The following is a 20,173-nucleotide window of genomic DNA, read 5'->3' on the forward strand; positions in this document are numbered from 1 at the left end:
CCCCAGCCATTATCAATACTCTTCAGAGATATGCTGCCTGGTATCAGTGGTTGCATAAGCAGGACTTGTGCTATGTGCACCAGCTGCTCATATGACCATCCACCAGCTGCTTCCATAGTTTCACGTGGCCCTGATCGGGGGGCTAAGCAGGTGCTACACCTTGCCCAAGGGTGACCTGTAGGCCAGCGGAGGGAAGGAGTGCCTTACGTCTCATTTGGTAGAGACATATCTCCACCCTGTCACCCAGGTACTATTACAGAAGCTGATAATGACCAAGGAATCATCTTCCCAGATGAAAAGAGATAAACTTTCCTTATTAATCTACTTTTAGCTAAGTTTGAACACAAAGCATAATGACACTAGCCATGGCTTCATGCATCATTGCTTCAACGTATTTGACAGAGGGTAAAACTAAAAATTTGTCATTTAAACTCCCTTTAAATTTGTCATAAACTGTATACAGACTCCAAGATGTAACATTGATCGGGGAATTGCAACGGGAAAAATTCTAAAAGATTGTAGATCTGTTGTCTGGGATCAATGTACAATGACTGATTAGTTTAAAGTTCTTACACACAATAATAAATTAAAGGGTGATGTTACTTTGCTGCTACCTGGAGATTTTCATCAGACACTACCAGTATTTCCATGAGGTGCTGAATGAAGCATGTGTTGAAAGTCCGTATTAGAATATCATGTTAAACAATTATACTTCAAAAATTCAAAGCAAGTTTATTATCAACATTTGTATGTTACCAGAGTCACACTACCCTGAGATTCATTTTGGTGCGGACATTCATGGTAGAACAAAGAAATACAATAGAATTAATGAAAAACTGCACACAAAGACTGACAAAACAACCAATGTGCAAAAGACAAACAGCAAATCCTAAATAAATATTTAGGCTGTACCCTCCAAATATCCGGACCTGCATCTTGGTTTTTTCGTACTACCTTACTTTCCATTTTTCTAACTTTTCTATTTATGATTTATAATTTAAATTTTTAATATTTACTATCGATTTGTAATCCAGGGAGCGGGAATTGCAGAACCAAATATCGCTATGATGATTGTACGTTCTAGCATCAATTGTGTGGCGACAATAAAGTATAAAGTATAAAATATTTAGATAAATAAATAAACAGATTGATTGACAGATAGGTAAATAATACAGAGAAGTTGAGTTGTAGAGTCCATAGGTTGTGAAATCAGTTCAGTGTTGGGGTAAATGAAGGTCTCCACACCAGTTCAGAAGCCTGATGGTTGAAGGGTAATAACTGTTCCTGAACTTGGTAGTGCGCAACCCTAAGGCTCCTGTACCTCCTTCCCAATGACAGGAGCAAGAGGAGGGTATGGCCTGGATGGTGGGGGCTTCGATGATTGATGTCACCTTCTTGTGGCAGCGTTCCCTGTCGATGTGCTGAATGGTGGGGAGGGCTATTCCTGGTATTGAGGCACCAATGAACGGGGTCATAACAGGCCACAGAGGGTTGTAAAGTCAGCCAGTTTCATCGCTGGCATAGCCAATCCTGTCATCAAGGACAGCTTGAAGAGTCAGTGACTGAAGAAGACAGCATCTATCACTAAGGACCCTCACCATCCAGGGAATGCCTTCTCTTGTTCCTGCCTGAAGACTCACACTCAACAATTCAGAAACAGCTATTATTATTTCTTTTACTTTGAACTATTTATATATTTTGTAATTCATAATAATTGTTATATCTTTGTGCAGTATTTCTACTGCAAAACAACAATTTCCATGTCCTAAAAGCAAGAAATGCCAGGAATAATGGAATTCAAGAGCAATGCACAATGTCCTAGAGAATCTCAGTAAGGGAATAAACAGTCGACATTTCGGGGTGAGACCTTTCGTCGGGACTGGAAAGGAAGGGGGCAGCAGCCGAGGGTGGGGAGCTATGAAGGAGTAGAAGTTATCAGTGATAATAAACTTGCTCTGATTCCGACAGTGGCAACAACATGCCCTTCCTGCCGGTAGTTGGCGCTACAGCCGGAGGACTGCGCTGGGGGAGGGATCACGTGACGCCGCTGCGGCTGGTAAAAAGCCGGAAGTTGCTGTCAGCGGTCCTTTCTCCATCCGCCGTCCAGCGAGGCGGATAGAAGCCGGAGCTTGACTGCCGCACAATCCACCGCAATCCGGCAAGATGGTGAGTCGCCGGCCGCCCGACCGGCACTGGACGGACTCGGGGCACTGCCTGCGGGGTTTTTACCGGCATATTGTCGGCAGATACGCTGGCCTGGAGCCTCTTCAGCGATGCGGGCCACCGGCGCAGGACAAAGAAGGGCAGGCGGCGGCCCGCCATGACGGTTCCCGGCTCTCCGCACTGCCGGGGCTGTGCGGGTCGGGCCGGGTCCGTCGGCCGCTGGGTGCGGTTGTGCGTCATTGGGAGGCCTCTCTGCCTTATCTCTCTCCCCCCCCCTCCCCATCTCCGACGGACCTCCGGCGCAGCCGCAGTGCCGCCACCGGCGTTGGTCGGAGTCGGTAACGGCGGCGCCGGCCCGCCCGCCACGTGGAGCGCGTTCCGCTCAGGCGTTCGTCCCCCTTGTGATGCCGGGGGGCCCCTCCCGTTCTCCCCGTACCCGCACTGCGGCCGCCGGCTGCACGAAGCGGCGCGGCGCGGCAGGACGTGGCCCCGGCTGCGACACCTAGCCTGACTTCGCTTCCAGTCTGAGTCATCCCCGGGGGGGGGGGGAGGGAATTGATTGCAGCCCGTGACGCTATCAACCTGATCGGGATTGTTGTTCAAACCTGCCGCTTGCCCTCAAATGCGGATCTAATCCCGAGGACTAATCATGGTATGTTATTACTGTCGGAGTGACGCGTGCGACATTTCTGTAACGTGGCCGGTCTGTGGATTAACACTAGCGCATCGCTGTCATTGCAAATTCTCATTTCGGCTCGTATTGAGAATAAATGCTGTTTTGGGATCTTGATTTGGCAGCCTGTCTGCTTTTTGATTACTTCATCATATGGCGAGACACAGCACTGTCCTTGGTTTTGGCTTGAGTATGAAGCAATCTTGTATGCTGGTCTGTGCCTCGGTAACGCGGTTAGTTCAGTTCTGGATGTTTATTTTCTCGTCCTTCAGGTGAACTTCACAGTAGACCAGATCCGTGCGATCATGGACAAAAAGTCCAACATCCGGAACATGTCTGTGATCGCACATGTTGACCACGGCAAATCCACCCTCACTGACTCTCTCGTATCGAAGGCTGGAATCATTGCTTCTGCTCGGGCTGGTGAAACCAGATTCACTGACACACGCAAGGATGAACAAGAAAGATGTATTACCATTAAGTCTACGTGAGTAATTTGGAATTTATTTAGTGAGTCACCGTTTGAGATGGCTGCCTTTTGTCGGTGTTCTGTTTTGGTATTAAGAGTTCTGAAAGCTGGATCAACCTAATCTGGTCATGACCTTGTAATGTCTGGGGGAAAAACATTGTTTTCGATGTTTAATCCTTGTGCTGGTGTACGTGCTAGTTCCACTCTACAAGAATTTGTAGCAATCAGCAGCAAGTTCAAGTCTAATTGTCATTCAACCTTGCGTGAATGCAACCAAACAAAATGGTGTTAGTCTGGGACCAAGGTGTAAAACACGGTCCCAACAGTCACAGAGAGCACAAGGCACCTAACACATAAAGTAGCAAGCACATATCAGTAAAATAGTCATGCTAAAAGTTTAGTTCAGGGTCCTGAGTAGGGCTTGCACCGTTGATTTGGATTGTGGATCAAGCCACAGGCTAATTTATCTCCATTAAGCTGCAGTCATTTTGCAAATTAGTTTCCTACACTAGTACAGAATCTTAACAATTTGACTTTTTGTCTATACAGTGCTATCTCCTTATATTATGAGCTCAAAGATCAAGACTTGGCTTTCATTAAGCAGTGCAAGGATGGCAGTGGCTTTCTTATCAACCTGATTGACTCACCTGGACATGTTGACTTCTCCTCTGAAGTGACAGCTGCTCTGCGTGTAACTGATGGTGCTCTGGTTGTGGTGGACTGTGTGTCTGGTAAGCTATTGCTTTGAGCAGCTGTGTGGTTGAAGTTTTCAACCCTCCACAACAGGAAATCAGTTAAAAGTAAAATTTGTAAATCATCTTGTGGCCAAGGAATTGGGCATATATCTTCTAAATGCAGGGGGTACAGCATGAATGTGGCTGAAAATTCTCAGAAATCACAATTTGACTTGTGGCTCCGTGTAGCCTTTAGTGTTCTGTCACTTGATGGAATAGTTTCAAACTCACCATATTGTAAACACATGCTGAAAATCCATGGTGGGGTGCACAAAATGCTAGAGGGACTTGGGTCGGGCAGAGTCTGTGGAAATGAGTAAGCACTGGAAGTTCTGGGCTGAGACCCTTCAAGACTGGAAAGGGAGGGGGATGAAGCCAGAATAAAAAGGTGTGGGGGGGGTGGGAAGCGGATTAGCTACAAGATGATATGCGAGGGCAAGTGGGTAGGGAAGGTAAAGATCTGAAGAAGGAATCTAGTTGGAGAGTAGAGTGGACTTGAATGAAATGGAAGGGGGGGTGGAAAATTCTTATTGAAAGAAATCAATGTTCCTGCCATCAAGTCAGAGGCTACCTTGCTCCTCCAACCTGGGTGGCTTAGTCATGGCAAAAGAGACGGCCATGGGCTGCCATGTGGAGATGGGAATTAAAATGATTGGCCACTGGGAATATCCATTTGTGATAGATGGAGTGGAGGTGCTCAAAGGTAGATGATTTCTAGATTCAAACTTTGTGTGAATTTGAGCCTGTCATTTAAGTTGGCATGGTTTCTTGTTCCCAGGGGTTTGTGTGCAGACTGAAACTGTACTCCGCCAGGCAATTGCTGAGCGTATCAAACCTGTTCTAATGATGAACAAAATGGACCGTGCCTTGCTGGAGCTGCAGCTTGTCCCGGAGGAACTGTACCAGACTTTCCAGCGCATTGTGGAAAATGTCAATGTCATCATCTCCACCTATGGTGAAGATGAAGGTGGTCCCATGGGCAACATCATGGTAAGAATAATTTACACTATTTTTCTCTTGCTGTTATCTGTAATATGACTGGCAATGAATCATTAGGTGCAATACTAAGTGCCAGCTGCAGTCCTGCTCTATCTTAGCTCCACACTTTGAAAATGTGGTAAAGACTATGCCTTCACTTCCATTTTAGTACTCCTGATTGCTGTCATTCTGACTAGATAATTCTTCTTTAAATATTGACTTTATAGTTCTGACTCTTCCCCATTGAAATTGCCTTTAATAAAATGCCTTCTCAGCTGTATCAGACATTTTGTCTCATTGTTAGTGTCTGAATAAAATCAGCTGAATTGCAGAATACTTTTTGCTCGAGCTGTAACGCAGTAGATTGTACATCTAGCTGCTTCATGCCTTCAATGTCAATGTTCTGCTGTCTTCCTATTTTAGAACTTTCTTTTCTGTTATTTGAAAAGATTGTCCACAGGATTTTGCAACAGAATCTCATCTGTACCTTTCAAGCTGGTTGACAAAATAAAAGCATTTGACTTGGGTTGGGAGCTGGCCAATATGTACATTAACTTCTACACTCTGGTAACTTTCTCACATGTATATACTTTGTACCTTTTACAGTTGTGCATGGCAACTGGTTACACAATGAATGTATTATTCTAGCAGGAACGGCTGTCTACATGAGCAGTGTCTTTGCATCTTAGTTTATTTGGCACTGTTTTGTATTGCACAAGATGGGTGTTTTGGCCTGGCATATTAGTACAACCTCGGCTTATCTAGCTGTTAGTGTGCTGCTGTTTGGAGTTCAATCCCAAACGTAAGGAGCCTCTATGTTCTCCCGTGGAATGCTTGGGTTTTCTGTGGGTTCTCCTGTTTCTTCCCACAGCCCAAAGACGACCAGGTGGGCTAATTGGTCGTTGCAAATTCTTTTGGTTAGGTCGGGGTTGAATCAGGGCTCTCGGTTGTTGCTAGGGTTGTACAGCTTGAAGAACCTGTTCTGCAGTGTATCTCTAACTAAAATAATATGCCTGTGCTGGGTCCATGTTTCAAATCCTTACCTTCCTAAATGCTTATTGAATATAATGATAGCTCCTAACTCCTCCACATCCTGTGGCATAGTTCCATGTAGGACTGTTTAAAAAGTGGTGCTTTAAAACTTACACATCCTTCCTCAGACCAATGCCCTCTTATTTTTGAGGTCCCTACCATCAGGAAAAGGTTTAGATTATCTATCCTATTTGTGCCTCATCTGGTATCTCACTAAAGCAATCTTGAATTTCCATTGCTTTGATTTTCCAGGTAGATCCAATTTTTGGAACAGTTGGGTTTGGTTCTGGACTTCATGGCTGGGCCTTCACTCTGAAGCAGTTTGCAGAAATGTATGTTGCCAAATTTTCTGCCAAGGGTGAGGCTGCCCTCTCTCCAGATGAGCGTGCCAAGAAAGTGGAAGATATGATGAAAAAATTGTGGGGTGACAGGTGAGTTTCTGTGGTTTGGGATTTAGGATTTTGTGTACATTAGGCATTTACAGCTGGAGGTGCTCAATTTGTAAAATAAAATTATAATAAAGTCTGATTGAAATCTCTAGTGAAGCCTGAGATGCAGTGTTGGCGTTTAATGAAGATGGTGTTTTACAGAGACTGGTACATGGTTACTGTGGTCAGATTAGTAGAATTGTGGATGGCGGGGGGGGGAGCATTCTTGTTACCTGTCCTGAGTTCTAAATTTTGCAGTTTCCCTCTATTGTGCCCCTCTGGTATGGGAATTAGTTCTGAAAGCTGAAAGGGTGTACTGTTGGCTGTAGATTAACAAGCTTTATTTCTGTACCAGGTATTTTGATCCTGCTGCTGGTAAATTTAGCAAGTCAGCCAGCAATGCTGATGGCAAGAAGTTGCCCAGAACATTCTGTCAACTAGTCTTGGATCCTATCTTTAAGGTAGGATTGGAAATTAGGGCATGAGAACAAATGGACCGCGCATTGAGCTGTGTGTGATGAATTGTTTGCGTTTTCTTCACTTTGACCTGACTGTTAAGTGATGATAACACATAACTGATGCTCAGTTTCCTAATTGATTATAAGATTTGTAGCCATTTCAATGATATCAAATAATCACTGAACGGAAGCAAGCATTGCACTTTAGACCATAGTAGTATAAATTTCAAGTAACATTGGGTGTTTTCTTTCCAGGTCTTTGATGCAATTATGAATTTCAAGAAGGACGAGACTGAAAAATTGATTCAGAAGCTGGATATTAAACTGGATAATGAAGATAAAGGGAAAGAGGGGAAACCTCTATTAAAGGTGAATAGCTCTTCCACAGATCGCACATTGGCACTTTGGTTTCTGTCTCACTTCACTCCATGCTACGAGTTTGAGATTCATTTTAACTATTATCATTGTTTAGGAAGTATGTTTCATGTTCTGGCTGCTAGTTGTATTTTTAAACTCAAAACATTTGATTTGATTCCTCTTAGCAAAATATTTATCCATTGTTTTGTTATGTTGTCTTGTGTAGGCTGTGATGCGTCGTTGGTTGCCTGCAGGAGATGCTCTCCTGCAGATGATTACCATTCACCTTCCATCCCCAGTCACTGCTCAGAGGTACCGCTGTGACCTTCTCTACGAGGGACCTCCTGATGATGAGGCTGCCATGGGTAAGTAAAATTGTCAAAGATGTCAGAGGCTTGTCAATTGTCCAGTAAGTCAACTGAATAAACAAGTTGTCTATAGCTGGTGTTAAGGTCATGAGGGCACGAAACAAAACGTTCAAATGGTAAGCCAACTGATTCTGAAACTTCTCCAATACCACTGGCTTTCTCTCCTAAGCACCCCCAATTTTTTTTTTTCTTTTGCAAACATCTTTGTAAATCCTCTCAATTTCCTTTTTTTTAATGCACTTGGCAGGTCTGTTTGCAGTTCTTTGTATTGGGTCTTACTTCCCATTTTGTAATGAACCTTTCTCATAATCACTAATTAGTGCTGCCTATGATGTACTGTTAGCTACCTTGTGGTTCCATTCTTGTTTCTAATCTGTAATCAGAGATAATATCAGCAGTTTTGCTTCTACTTGCATTATCAAGGGACGCATCACTGCTTAATTGTTATTTGGCTGCTAGTTCATGAGACTTGAGCTACTAATAATCTCTGCATTGATGAATAGCTTGTCTCTGATCTTGGAGAACAGTGACCACCTAGTTCATGCACATCTTTCAACACCGGGCTTGAAGGTTATTCGGTTCCTCATGTCCAAAATGTGTTCCCCTTGAATTTTAAATTGGTCTCCACCTTGCCTACAATCTCAGTCTTTTTTTGGATTTTATTTCTGTTCCTCATTCTGGTCTCCTTTGTGATTTCTGCTGTGGCCTTGATGGCTGAATCTCTCAACTTGATTTTTTGCCTCTCAAGCCATACTTTTTAAGATATTCCCAAATCCTTTCCATTCGCCCTAATTTCTGTGATTCGCCTCCAATTATGTAAACTTTCTGGAAGCTGGTTGTAAAAGATGACAGCTACATTAATAAGTTGCCTTAACTCTAGCTTCAGTTGTAAAACCTTAGACTTCAGAAGTTGTCAACTTTGCAGATGGCATTTTGGAGTCGAAGGATTAAACTTTTGTTCTTTTGAAGGCATCAAGAACTGTGACGCAAAGGGTCCCTTGATGATGTACATCTCCAAGATGGTGCCCACATCTGACAAGGGCAGGTTCTATGCTTTTGGCCGTGTCTTCTCCGGTGTTGTCTCAACTGGTCTCAAGGTCCGAATCATGGGCCCTAACTACACTCCAGGCAAGAAGGAAGATCTATACCTGAAGCCAATCCAAAGGTTAGTGATTTGGGCTCTCTTTTTCTTGCTTTTAAGTAGTAAAATAAATTCTTTTAGCTTTAAAATTTGGCATGAATTCAGCTGGCAGTCTATATCGTATTAAATTAAATGTAACAATCAGCTGGAGCATGCATTGGCCAAATTAAAAATTACACAATGGGGTAGAGATTAATCAAGAACAAAAACATTAGAGGCTGGAGATGGATCTACCACAATGTGCAGTAATTTTGCAAGTATTAGACATTTACCTAATTATTCTCCCTTGCAAAACAGAACCATTCTGATGATGGGTCGTTATGTAGAGCCTATTGAGGATGTGCCTTGTGGAAACATTGTGGGGCTTGTTGGTGTTGATCAATTCCTGGTGAAGACTGGTACCATTACCACTTACGATCAAGCTCACAACTTAAGAGTGATGAAATTCAGTGTCAGTCCTGTTGTACGGGTTGCAGTTGAAGCCAAGAATCCAGCTGATCTGCCCAAATTGGTTGAAGGCTTGAAGCGTCTTGCCAAGTCTGACCCAATGGTGCAGGTAGGTCCTTCACATAGTTTGTGTTTTTTTTGGTTGAGGATAAATAGGTAATATGCTAAGCCTCTCCTTGTTTGTTCAGTGTATAATTGAAGAATCTGGTGAACACATCATTGCTGGTGCTGGTGAACTTCATTTGGAAATCTGCCTGAAAGATCTTGAAGAGGACCATGCTTGCATTCCTATCAAGGTAATGCCTGTGGATTAACAGTATGATTAATATCTTTTATTTGATAATTTGGACTTCTCTAATGTTGTATCTTTTTGCCGTAGAAATCTGATCCTGTTGTTTCTTACCGTGAGACTGTTACTGAGGAATCCAACGTGATGTGCTTGTCCAAGTCTCCCAACAAACACAACCGGCTGTATATGAAGGCACGGCCATTATCTGAGGGCCTACCAGAAGACATAGATAAGGGTGAGGTCACTGCCCGTCAAGAGCTTAAACAGAGAGCCAGATATCTTGCTGAGAAATATGAGTGGGATGTCACTGAGGCACGCAAGATCTGGTGCTTTGGACCTGATGGCACTGGTCCAAATATCCTGGTTGATGTGACTAAGGGAGTCCAATATCTAAATGAAATCAAGGATAGTGTTGTCGCTGGATTTCAGTGGGCAACCAAAGAGGTGAGCTTATTTCAGACTTGGTACAATACTGTTAGAATTTGTTCATTGTTCTGTGCTCAAGTATGAGGCACGTGCAGATTGTGCAACTGGTATTTTCAATGTGAGTTTTGGTGTTAACAACAATCTTGCTCCTTCCTAGGGTGCTCTGTGTGATGAGAACATGCGTGGGGTACGATTTGATATTCATGATGTAACCCTACATGCTGATGCTATCCACCGTGGTGGTGGTCAGATCATCCCCACTGCCCGGAGATGTTTGTATGCCTGTGTCCTGACTGCCCAACCTAGAATCATGGAACCTGTCTATCTGGTTGAGATTCAGGTACGTTTACAGTTTGATTTGTGGGATGGGCAGGAATCAAAAGTGCAATGTGTTCATTAGTGATCATTTAGACGCTGATATTCATGACGTTAGTGTGCTTAACAGTATTTACTCTTGGTACTAGGCTTTATAGAGGTTCCTTGTGACTTGAGATGCCTGTAAGAACTAAACACCTATAACTGGGTTAAATCTGTTAATTTAGTCTGCCCCTATCCTATGATAATGAAATAGCATGTTCCTTGTTTGATTTGTTAACTAGGTTAGTATTTTCAAATATTGTACACTTGTGGTTTTAGCATGTGATTCCTTTCATTGCAGTGTCCTGAGCAGGTGGTTGGTGGTATCTATGGTGTACTGAACAGAAAACGTGGTCATGTCTTTGAAGAATCCCATGTAGCTGGCACACCCATGTTTGTTGTTAAGGCCTACCTCCCAGTAAATGAATCATTTGGTAAGTTTATTTTGTCTACCTGCAGACATTAAGCATTTGTTGAAAGTGGAAAATAATGGTCTTCAGCACAGCAGGAGTCATCTTGCATTTTGGGATTTGGAAATTTCCCATTTCTTATAATTCTTGGCTAATTTGACCCCATCCCCTTCTCTGTCACGTTGAGAGCTGTTATTAATGAAGAACAGGCAGTTGTTTTAATATGCTACATAAAATTTAAGCTTTCAAGGAAAAGTTTGATTTTTTAAAAAAAAAATTGAACTGGGCTTGGCTAAGCCTGTTTCTGCTATTAAAAAGTGATAATGAATTAATCTAAAATGAGCTGACATTTGTTTCCTGCCCAGGTTTCACTGCTGACCTGAGATCCAATACAGGCGGCCAGGCATTTCCACAATGTGTCTTTGACCACTGGCAGGTTCTACCTGGTGACCCCTTTGAATCAACCAGTCGCCCAGCCCAGGTTGTGGCTGAAACACGCAAACGTAAAGGTTTGAAAGAAGGCATCCCAGCTCTGGACAACTTCCTGGATAAATTGTAAAGTTCAGCTGCACATCATTGGAAATCTGACCAACACACCGTTGAATGGCTTTGAACTAATTAGTGAAGTTAACATTGCCAGATTAGATATGGTGGTGTATTGTATTGTACCTTTGCAATGAGATTCACTTTAAACAGAAAATGGACATAATACCGATAAATTAAAAGAATGTTTACCTCATATCTGGGTTTTTCATTGCATTGCTGTCAGAAATCATCTTGTGCCATGCTAGCTATATATGCATTCATTACTTTTCATTTCATGTGGTAACAACTTGTTACCTGTTCTAATATTTATCCAGTGCTTGAATATTAAGCTCAGTGCTTTGAGTTGGGGTATTCCAATTCAGGGTCTACATCCTGAACACGAAACACTAGGCCAGTATGGTATGCACAGCAAGTTTGTACAGCAGTGGACTTCATTGAAAGTCATTCTCACCAACTGAGACTGGGGCCAATGTGTATGGCGCCTTAGAAGTGAGTTTGACTGTCATTAATATTGTGAAGATGAAAATGCAATAGATTGTATTGGTGGTATGTAAACAATAAACTTTGCTACAATTGCAGTGGTGTACTTGCGAGTCAGCTTTGCCTAACTTTCCTATCTGTATTGCCCAGCTTTTCTTTCTAGTGATCTCATTGAGCTTGTGAACCATTTAAATGTGCTGCTAATGTCTAAGAAATGTCTTTTCTATCACTGTTCTGCTCTGATTTAAAGTTCCCTCCCCTAAACATGATCTAACATTGGGTATTTTGAATTAAATGGTAGTTCAGTGTAACTCTTCTCAGTAATGACATGTTGCATATATTTCTCTTGCTTTAAGCTTTGTTCTTGCTTCTAAGTATGGTATTTGAAATTAATTTCATAGAATGTTTTCTATGGTGCCATATCAGATTTCCCAGTTGGCAATACTTTCACTGTCAGTTATACTTGCACTTCATGCCAGAAATGGGTCTTTATAGTGTTTCCAAGGGTAGCTCTAATCATTGGATAAGGTATTAATGAGTGGAACTCCCATCTCTTGGGGACTTGGCTTAACAATTCCCATAACACTGTTAGTGGGAACTTGCTGTGTGTAAGTTGGCTATTGTTTCCTAAATAAATGTTTCATTGGCTTGAAAAGTGGGGCCTATGTGCAGATGCAAAATGATAAAAGCAGAAGTTCTAATCATCTGAGGAATTCTTCATTAAAGAAGATTTAATTTTATTTTCCCAAGTGAAATTTACTTGTCTACCTCATTTAATACAGGTCTTTGCTGGTCTTAAGAGTGATTTTTTTTTTAAGTTGGGCTCCTGTAAGGATCCCATTCATTACAATGGATAATGGCCATGATCACTTGAATTTACAAATGAGCTAGCATTTTTGCAGTTAGTGTGATAAAATTCACATTTTAACTGTTAAATTGTTCACTCAACTTGCTGTGTGGCAAATTAAATAAAAGCAAATCCAAGTTATATAGCTAATGCTAAATGTCCAGTACATGTTTTTTTAAATTGTAGATTTGGCAGGGATAAATTGAGTATTGCAGAGAATACTGCAGGGCATAGCTGCCTGTACTGGTGCAATTACTGTTCAGAGGGTTGTAGGGTTGCGATGGATGCCAAAAAACCAGGGTGAAACGAAGAGCTTAATTTTTAAGCAACAAACAAAATGCTGGAGTAATGCTTCAGGCCGGGCAGTATCTGGGGAAGTGTCTTGAAGAAGGGTCTTGGCTTGGAGTGTTGATTGTACTCTTCCATAGATGCTGCATAGCTTGCTGAGTTCCCTCCAGCATCTTGTGTGTGTTGCTTGGATTTCCAGCATCTGCAGATGCATTTAAACTCTTAAGCACCTCCAAGGTCCCACTATCCCTGATATGTATCCATACTACTACTTTTTACACTTGTTTCCAGAGGTAGTCTCTCCTTCAAAATAGGGTGCTCAACTTTTATTCACCGTTTCTAAAAATGAGATGGTTGATTCCACAATCATACAACTACTCTAGCACTTGTCAGAGATTGCTCATTCAGGAATGCTTTGGTTTACTTCCTCATACACAACAATAACTACTGGTCATCACTGTCCTGAGCTCTTAACAGGTATAATCTCATCTGTTAGTACCTTCCCATCTTGTAGACAAAATTGAGATTATACTAGTATTTACAATTCCGTGAATCCTAAACTTGTACAGTTTATAGTGTCTGGAAAATCCAATTGCTCAAAAATTTTCAATTCACAAAGACCACAGATTACTAATCACTGATTCTGAGCTGTTTGATGTCTCACACCTTTCCAATAGAGCCAATAGCAAACTAGTCAAGATACATTATATCATGAAAAAAAACTAGATGCTGGTAATATAAAAGAAAATGCTAGAAGTGACGGGCTTGATGTTTTATCGTGCAGAGTACACGCAAACGGCTTCAAGCTATTCAGCTGAACATTATTGACAACACTACAATATGCAAACTCTCATGTGGAAGCAGCATGGGATTAACTACCACATCTCCACATTGGGGGTGGGGGGCGGGAGCCAGCTATGTCGATAGAACTTTATTAACAGTCACTGAAATTGAGTGATTCAGTGTACTTTACCTGTAGCACACAAGAAAAAGCCAGAGCAGCCTCATTAGAATGCTTTAAAAAGCACCAAGTCGAATGAAGATCAGGGTAGACTTCCTGAACGCTGGGAAAGTGAGATGATTATTCTGCCTGTTTGGTGCCTTGCCTATGGCGTACATCTCTGGTGGAACAGATAAACATGTTTGGTATAGGCTCCTGAAAGTGTTGGAACTGATGGAGATTCTTGATAAGATGTGTCCGCTTCAGGTAAGTGGTCCTCGTCATAAGGATCAGGCCACTCTACTTCTTCCTCTACCTTTTGTGGACTTTGAAGGCGTATGAGTGCACCTTGTGATGTTCTGATCACAAACAATCAAGCATGTGGCTATTCCTTTGGTGGATTCATCTGAACCTAAGTGGCAAAAATTTTGCTGTGTCTGAGATCATGCATTATCTTTGTTTTCTTCTGCTGAGAAGGAAAGGAAGAACAGGCAGACTCATTCTCAGTCTCTGGCCCATTGCCAGCTCTGCCGTTCGCAAGATAAGTTAGCGGTGCTTTGTATGGGTCGTTTTCCTTCACTGGGAGAAATTCAATGGTTTGCACTGTTCTTTCCACTTCTTCATTTGCCTGTGGGTACCGTGGATGGCTTTGAATTCTGAGTAGTTGAATTGTGGACAGTTGTCTTGACACAAGTGCCTCTGGTATTCCATTGAGAGTGAATACAGCTTTCAGGTGCTGTGTAATCGCTGCTGAGAATATAGAGGACAGCTTGAACACCTCAACATTCTCTGAGTGGTAACACACAGTGATATTTGTCTCTTTTCAGCTCCAAAATGCCATGGAAAGTCTAGGAATTCAGTAGAACAGAGAGATTCAGCATGATTTTTTGTGCAGTTTTTTGCATGTTTTCACATTACTTTACATGATCTCCCAGCTGTGTGCTCAGACCAGGCCACCACAAGGATTGACTTGCTCTTGAGTGATGTTTTTTGATGCCTTGATGTCCTTGGTGGATTTGACTGATGATTTTGGAGTACATAGAAGCAGGAGTCTGGAGCCCTTCAACAGCAAGCCATCAAGAGTGATGAGTGTGTCTTTTTCAAGCCAGTAAGGTTTGTGAGCTCCTTTTGGAACAGCTGGCCATCCATGTACACAGTATTGCATGACCTTGCTGCAGATTTGATCCTTTTTCAACTCAGTGAATTCTGTCCAGTTTACACCAATGCAGGAAAGCTTTTCCATACCTGAGCTAAGTAGATGTTGGTATCTTCCATGAGGGCAGAATCAGCTTCTGTCCATTCATTTTTTCATGGCATTCTCAACAGAATGTCTGGTGTTGTGAAAAATTTGTTAGCGGCATGTTCAATTTCACAACAGCTTTGCATACGCTGAATTCTGAATCTTTGCAAACTTGGGGGTAAGACATCCAAGTGTTTCAAGCTGAGGAAGCTGACAAGTGGCTTGTGGTCTGTTTCAAGTAGGAATTTAGTACTTATCAAGTAGCAGCAAAAGCATTCATAAACTCACACAAGAGCCAGCTTCTCCTTTTTGATTTGGGCATAATGCAGTTCAGTGGGAGTCAGTGCTCTTGATGCACATGTCACCTGTTTCCATACACCACTGCAGTATTGTATGAGCCAAAGGAAAAAGTGTCTGCTGAGACCTTGGTTGCTTTGCTCAGATCAAAGAATGCCAATGTTGGCAGAAAGATAAGCTCTATAAGTGATGAGAATGGCTATTCCTGTGGTGCATCCAGTTCCAAACATTTCTCCAAGACAGGAGCTCACCTAGTGGCTTTGTTTTCTTTGCCAAATCTGGAACAAACCTCCCCAGCTGGTTTACCATGCCAATGGATCTCTGATACATTCATAAGTTGTTTCTTGTTTCAAACTGCAAGTTGGTCTGAACCAGATTGTACTCCCTCTGAGGTCAGTTGGTGGCTTACGGACTTTACCTCCAACTTTATAAATTCACATTTCTTTTTGTTCAGGGCGATTCCAGCCTGTGTCAGCTTCTCCAAGGCTGCTTCCACATTTTTTTTGTCATTGAGCTTGAGCTTAAGCTTCCAAAGACAAGCATATCATCCTGTGGCAGACTTCCAGTTCCTCCAAAATTTGGTTCATCCTTATCTGAAAGACTTCAGGGGCTGAAGAGATCCCAAAAGGAAGTCCCTTGAAGGAATAGTGTCCACATGGTGTGACAAAGGTTGCGAGCTTCTGTGACTTAGGAGTTAAACGGATCTGCCAGAACCCTGAGTTTGCACCTGGATTGGTGAAGAACTTTGCTCCACCCAGCATACCTAGTGTGTGCTCAGTAGAGGGCAGAATAAACTTCTCCTGCTTCACTGTATTATTCAATTTTGTTAGATCAACATAGATCCTCACCGTGCCATCTGGCTTAGGAACAGGAACAATGCCCGCACACCAGTCAGTAGGTCCATTCACTCTCGTTATGATGTCAAGCGCCCCCCTTCTCTCAAGTTCATCTTTGGGAAGGGTGTCACTCCTGGCCTCGGAACTTTTCTTTCAGTGCCCCCAGGCCTGTGAACAACTCTGAACATTGTTTAGTGAATCCAGCCATGCAATGAGGTTCAGTTTCTCGATGGCATGTCATCCCAGTAGTGGTGAGAAGAGATTCTGAACAACATAGATATCCTCTTTTAACTGCTTCTCATTTTTATGGATGGAAGTAGTAAACATACCTTTTACACTGAACTCACATTTCCCTGGCCCCATGAGCACTGTCTTTGTTGTGTTTAGCATAATGCCTGATTTCTTCACCAGTTTTGAGAACAGACATTTGGGGGTGGCTGTGATATCTGCCCCAGTCCATTTTGAACATCACTGCCTCATTTTGTAACTGAACCATAGTTCACCAGCCTTGTCTATTTGAATCTAGAGCCCCAGGAAAACTCCCTCTTTTTCTGAATCATGGTCTTCTTTGACCTCCTGAAGGACTTTTAATCTGCTCTTTGTTTTGTTTGAGCTGAGTTCTACTGTCACTTTCTGTAGTCTTTCTCATTGCACCTTGTTTGTACCCTTCTTTTCATACAGCTTCTAGCTTTACCTTAGCATTGTTTTTGTGTCTTGAGTCATGTTTGTTGCTGATGAATACTCTCACTCTGCCTGTCCATAGTAATAGCTTTCACTAGTGTGAGATTTGCCTGCAACTGAAGTCTATGACAGTTTGGTACCTAGTAGCCCGACAACAATCCTGTCTCCGATGAGCTCATCTCTCAGATTCCCATATGCACAGGGTATACAATACAGTGATTAAGTCACTTACACTTTCATCTGGCTCCTGTTTTCTGAAGTTGAACCCTCTCATGTATCACATTTTGCTTTCCTGTGAAATATTCTTTGAATTTGTCCTGCACTGTTTTGTACTTTCTTTTTTCTGAGCATCTGTTGGTCTTAACCCATCCATGATGTTGTCCGCTTTGTCACCCATGCAGTATATCAGTGTGCTTACTTGATGCTCCTCTGAAGTCTGAGTGAGATTGCTTGCAACCCTAAATCTCTCAAAGCACCAGAGCCATCTCTCAAAGTTCCCTGCTTTAGAGAAATCAAATGTTTTGCTGGTTATTAGGTAAGCAGATGTAGGTACTGCAGGTATTTTCCTGTTTGTTTCTTATTTTATTTATTTGGACTACAAAAGTCTTCTTGTCTCTCCCTGAGAGTTTGACTAACTTCTCTACTGTGTCTGTGTCTATGTGCACTTCCTCAGGCTAGTGGCCCACAGATTACAATGTATCCACTTTCAGGTGCAGCTTGGAGGCATTTCCTGGCCAGGTCTCAGCTCATGCAGTGCATACATTTTGTAAACTGAAATAGATAAGTCTGTGGATGTTGTTCATAAATTCTTTCTTCTTGGGGATCTCCTTTGGCCTCTAGCACTTCTGACACCATGTTGTGTTTGATATCGAGGGGGAGTGCAGAGAACACCAGGATGCCAGCAGCATGCAGGATATTTATCTGAACTTTATTGACAACACTGCTTGTACAATATGTGAACTCCTCCCATGGGGAAGTGGCCAGCCAAGCCCATTAGCTACCACAAAAGGTTGTATCTGATGTGGCTTGCCCTGTTGATATTAACAGCATTTTCCATTCATGTTATACTCTTCTGGACTTAGAATCGGGTTTAGCATTTTTGTTTTTCTTAACAGTGGTTTATCATTTGTTCTACTTCACCATCTTATCTGCCCAATCCTCTTTCACCATCTCTGATATTTCCATTTATTTCCCTTCAGTGTAACAGTTCCCCATTTTGAATAGTGATTTGATTTTGATGTTCTTCAGCATCTTGGGTTTTCTGTTCAGTAATGAATGTGTGCATTACTGGAATAAACACCATTTACTGACTAATCACCTCTAGGCCACCATTCTCATACAGGGCAAAGGATTGCCGATAAAAATTAATTGTTCCAGAACTTTGATGTAGGCTTCAAAATAAACTTCCAGGCCAGGATGCTTGAGGCGTGCCTCAAAGATGCTCGTTCAGCTGACTGCTCTACACACGCCTGGCTAAGCATAGCTCAAACACCCATAATTTTGCTGGGGACACCACTCCTGCTGCAGGATCTCACAGCAACAAGAGGTGAAGTTATCTGCTGGTTGAGGGTTGTCACAACAACCACCTCACACTCAGCATCAGCAAAACCAACGCATTGATTTTGGGCTTCGGGGGGGAGCGGGTGCAGTCAGAAGAATATACACCAGTCCCCGTCGAGGGGTCAGCTGTGGGAATGACGAGCAGCTTCCAGTTCCTGGCATCAACATATCAGATCTATTTTGGACCCAACACATTGACACAATCACTTCATTCGGAATCCAAGGGGATTTGTAATTGCTACAGATATGCAGTGGACAGCACAGGATCACACTGAGGCAGCCAGCTCTACCGTGGCCACAACCCTTCCCACCAGCAAGGACATCTTCGAAAGGCAGGTGCCTTAAGAAAGCAGCATCCATCATTCAGGACCTTCACCATCCAGAGGTGTTCTCATTACCAACATCAGGGAGGAAGTACAGAGTCTGAAGATCCAAACTCAACATTTTAGCAACAACTTCTTTCCCTCCACCATCAGATCTCGGAATGGTTCACCAATCCATAAACACTACCTCTTTATTCATCTTTTGTACTATTTATTTATTTTTATGGCTTATAGCAATTCTTTTATATTGCAGTGTAGTGCCACAAAACACATTTCATGATTTACGCCTGTGATAATAAACCTGATTCTGATTCTGACTGCAAGGGGAGCCTGCGGGATGGTTCCCTTCACTGCTGGCCTTGATCTTTGACATCAAGAATAAGGGATTGGCCGGTGGTACTGAAACCCTGATTTGTTGCTTCAGTGCATTCGCTAGTTGGTATGTAACGCACACAGTGGCACAATGTGAGGAGTGGTTGTTTATGGTGAAGGATGAGTTGCCAATCAAGCAGGCAGCTTTGTACTTGAAAGTTTGGAGCTTCACTTCTGTAGGCAACTGCAGAATTTTCCTTCACAGTCTGTTGCGGGTTCAGTGAGTGAGGACAGAAGACACTCACTACTGGTAAGTCAGTTAACTATTTATTTACAGGGCAAGACGGACACTAAACAATCAGTAAACCCTCCAAGTTACACTCAGTAATCTAAACTGAGCACCCAAAATGGCAGGACAAACAGACCTCAAATATACACACAGTGCTAAATACGCCAATAAAGTGTGTGCTTGGACCCCTTTTACTGCAGCACAATCCACTGTTTACTGTTTCCATGGCGCCGGCCACCCATGGTGGCCCGGTGAGCAAAAGGAGCGAGCGTGCAGTTTCCGCGAACTAGGTTTAAATCCTACCGGAGCCATGGTGTCATCGGCCAAACAGCAGCGAGGGGCTTCAATGCTCCTTAAACAGGTCAATCCCCAGCTAGCACGGTGGAGTAGCTTTTAATGAACAGGTAAGATGGAGACTTACAGCAACATTCACCTCTCGAAAGACACAACACTATGACCTATGACATCCAGCTTGCGGGCTATAATGATCCCAGTGGACACCCCACTATGTTAATATGAAACATATTATACACTATGATATCCAGAATTATTAGCCCACCAATTGCTGTCCTGTGTGCTACAGTAGTCCACCAGTCTTCAGTGCACCACTCTTTTAACACTTGGCCAAAACATACGCAAACATCTTAAAAGGTGTGCTTTTAATCTCAATTTACTGCCTAAATTCACAATCCACATTAAGAACTGAAGACCGATTCTTGCTTGAATTAGTATCTGCTACATTCACATACTCCCAAGCATACCTTACTCTTGGCCCCTGGACCAAAATCTGTCCCAGAAAGGCCC

General features: G+C 42.7%; 1 protein-coding gene across 1 annotated transcript; it reads left to right on the top strand.

Annotated features, from left to right (window-relative positions):
* The first annotated feature begins 2,029 nt into the window (after positions 1-2,029).
* LOC134337374 (elongation factor 2) lies at positions 2,030-11,469 on the top strand. Its single transcript, XM_063032332.1, has 15 exons — positions 2,030-2,166; positions 3,109-3,323; positions 3,855-4,036; positions 4,818-5,029; positions 6,302-6,480; positions 6,833-6,938; positions 7,191-7,304; positions 7,519-7,657; positions 8,630-8,825; positions 9,099-9,357; positions 9,437-9,544; positions 9,628-9,981; positions 10,121-10,303; positions 10,622-10,754; positions 11,096-11,469. Exons 1-15 carry the CDS (start codon positions 2,164-2,166, stop codon positions 11,287-11,289), a joined length of 2,577 nt encoding a protein of 858 aa, XP_062888402.1. The 5' UTR covers positions 2,030-2,163; the 3' UTR covers positions 11,290-11,469.
* The last annotated feature ends 8,704 nt before the right edge of the window (positions 11,470-20,173 follow it).

Source organism: Mobula hypostoma, chromosome 24, assembly GCF_963921235.1.
Source record: "Mobula hypostoma chromosome 24, sMobHyp1.1, whole genome shotgun sequence".
Classification (NCBI taxonomy): domain Eukaryota; kingdom Metazoa; phylum Chordata; class Chondrichthyes; order Myliobatiformes; family Myliobatidae; genus Mobula; species Mobula hypostoma.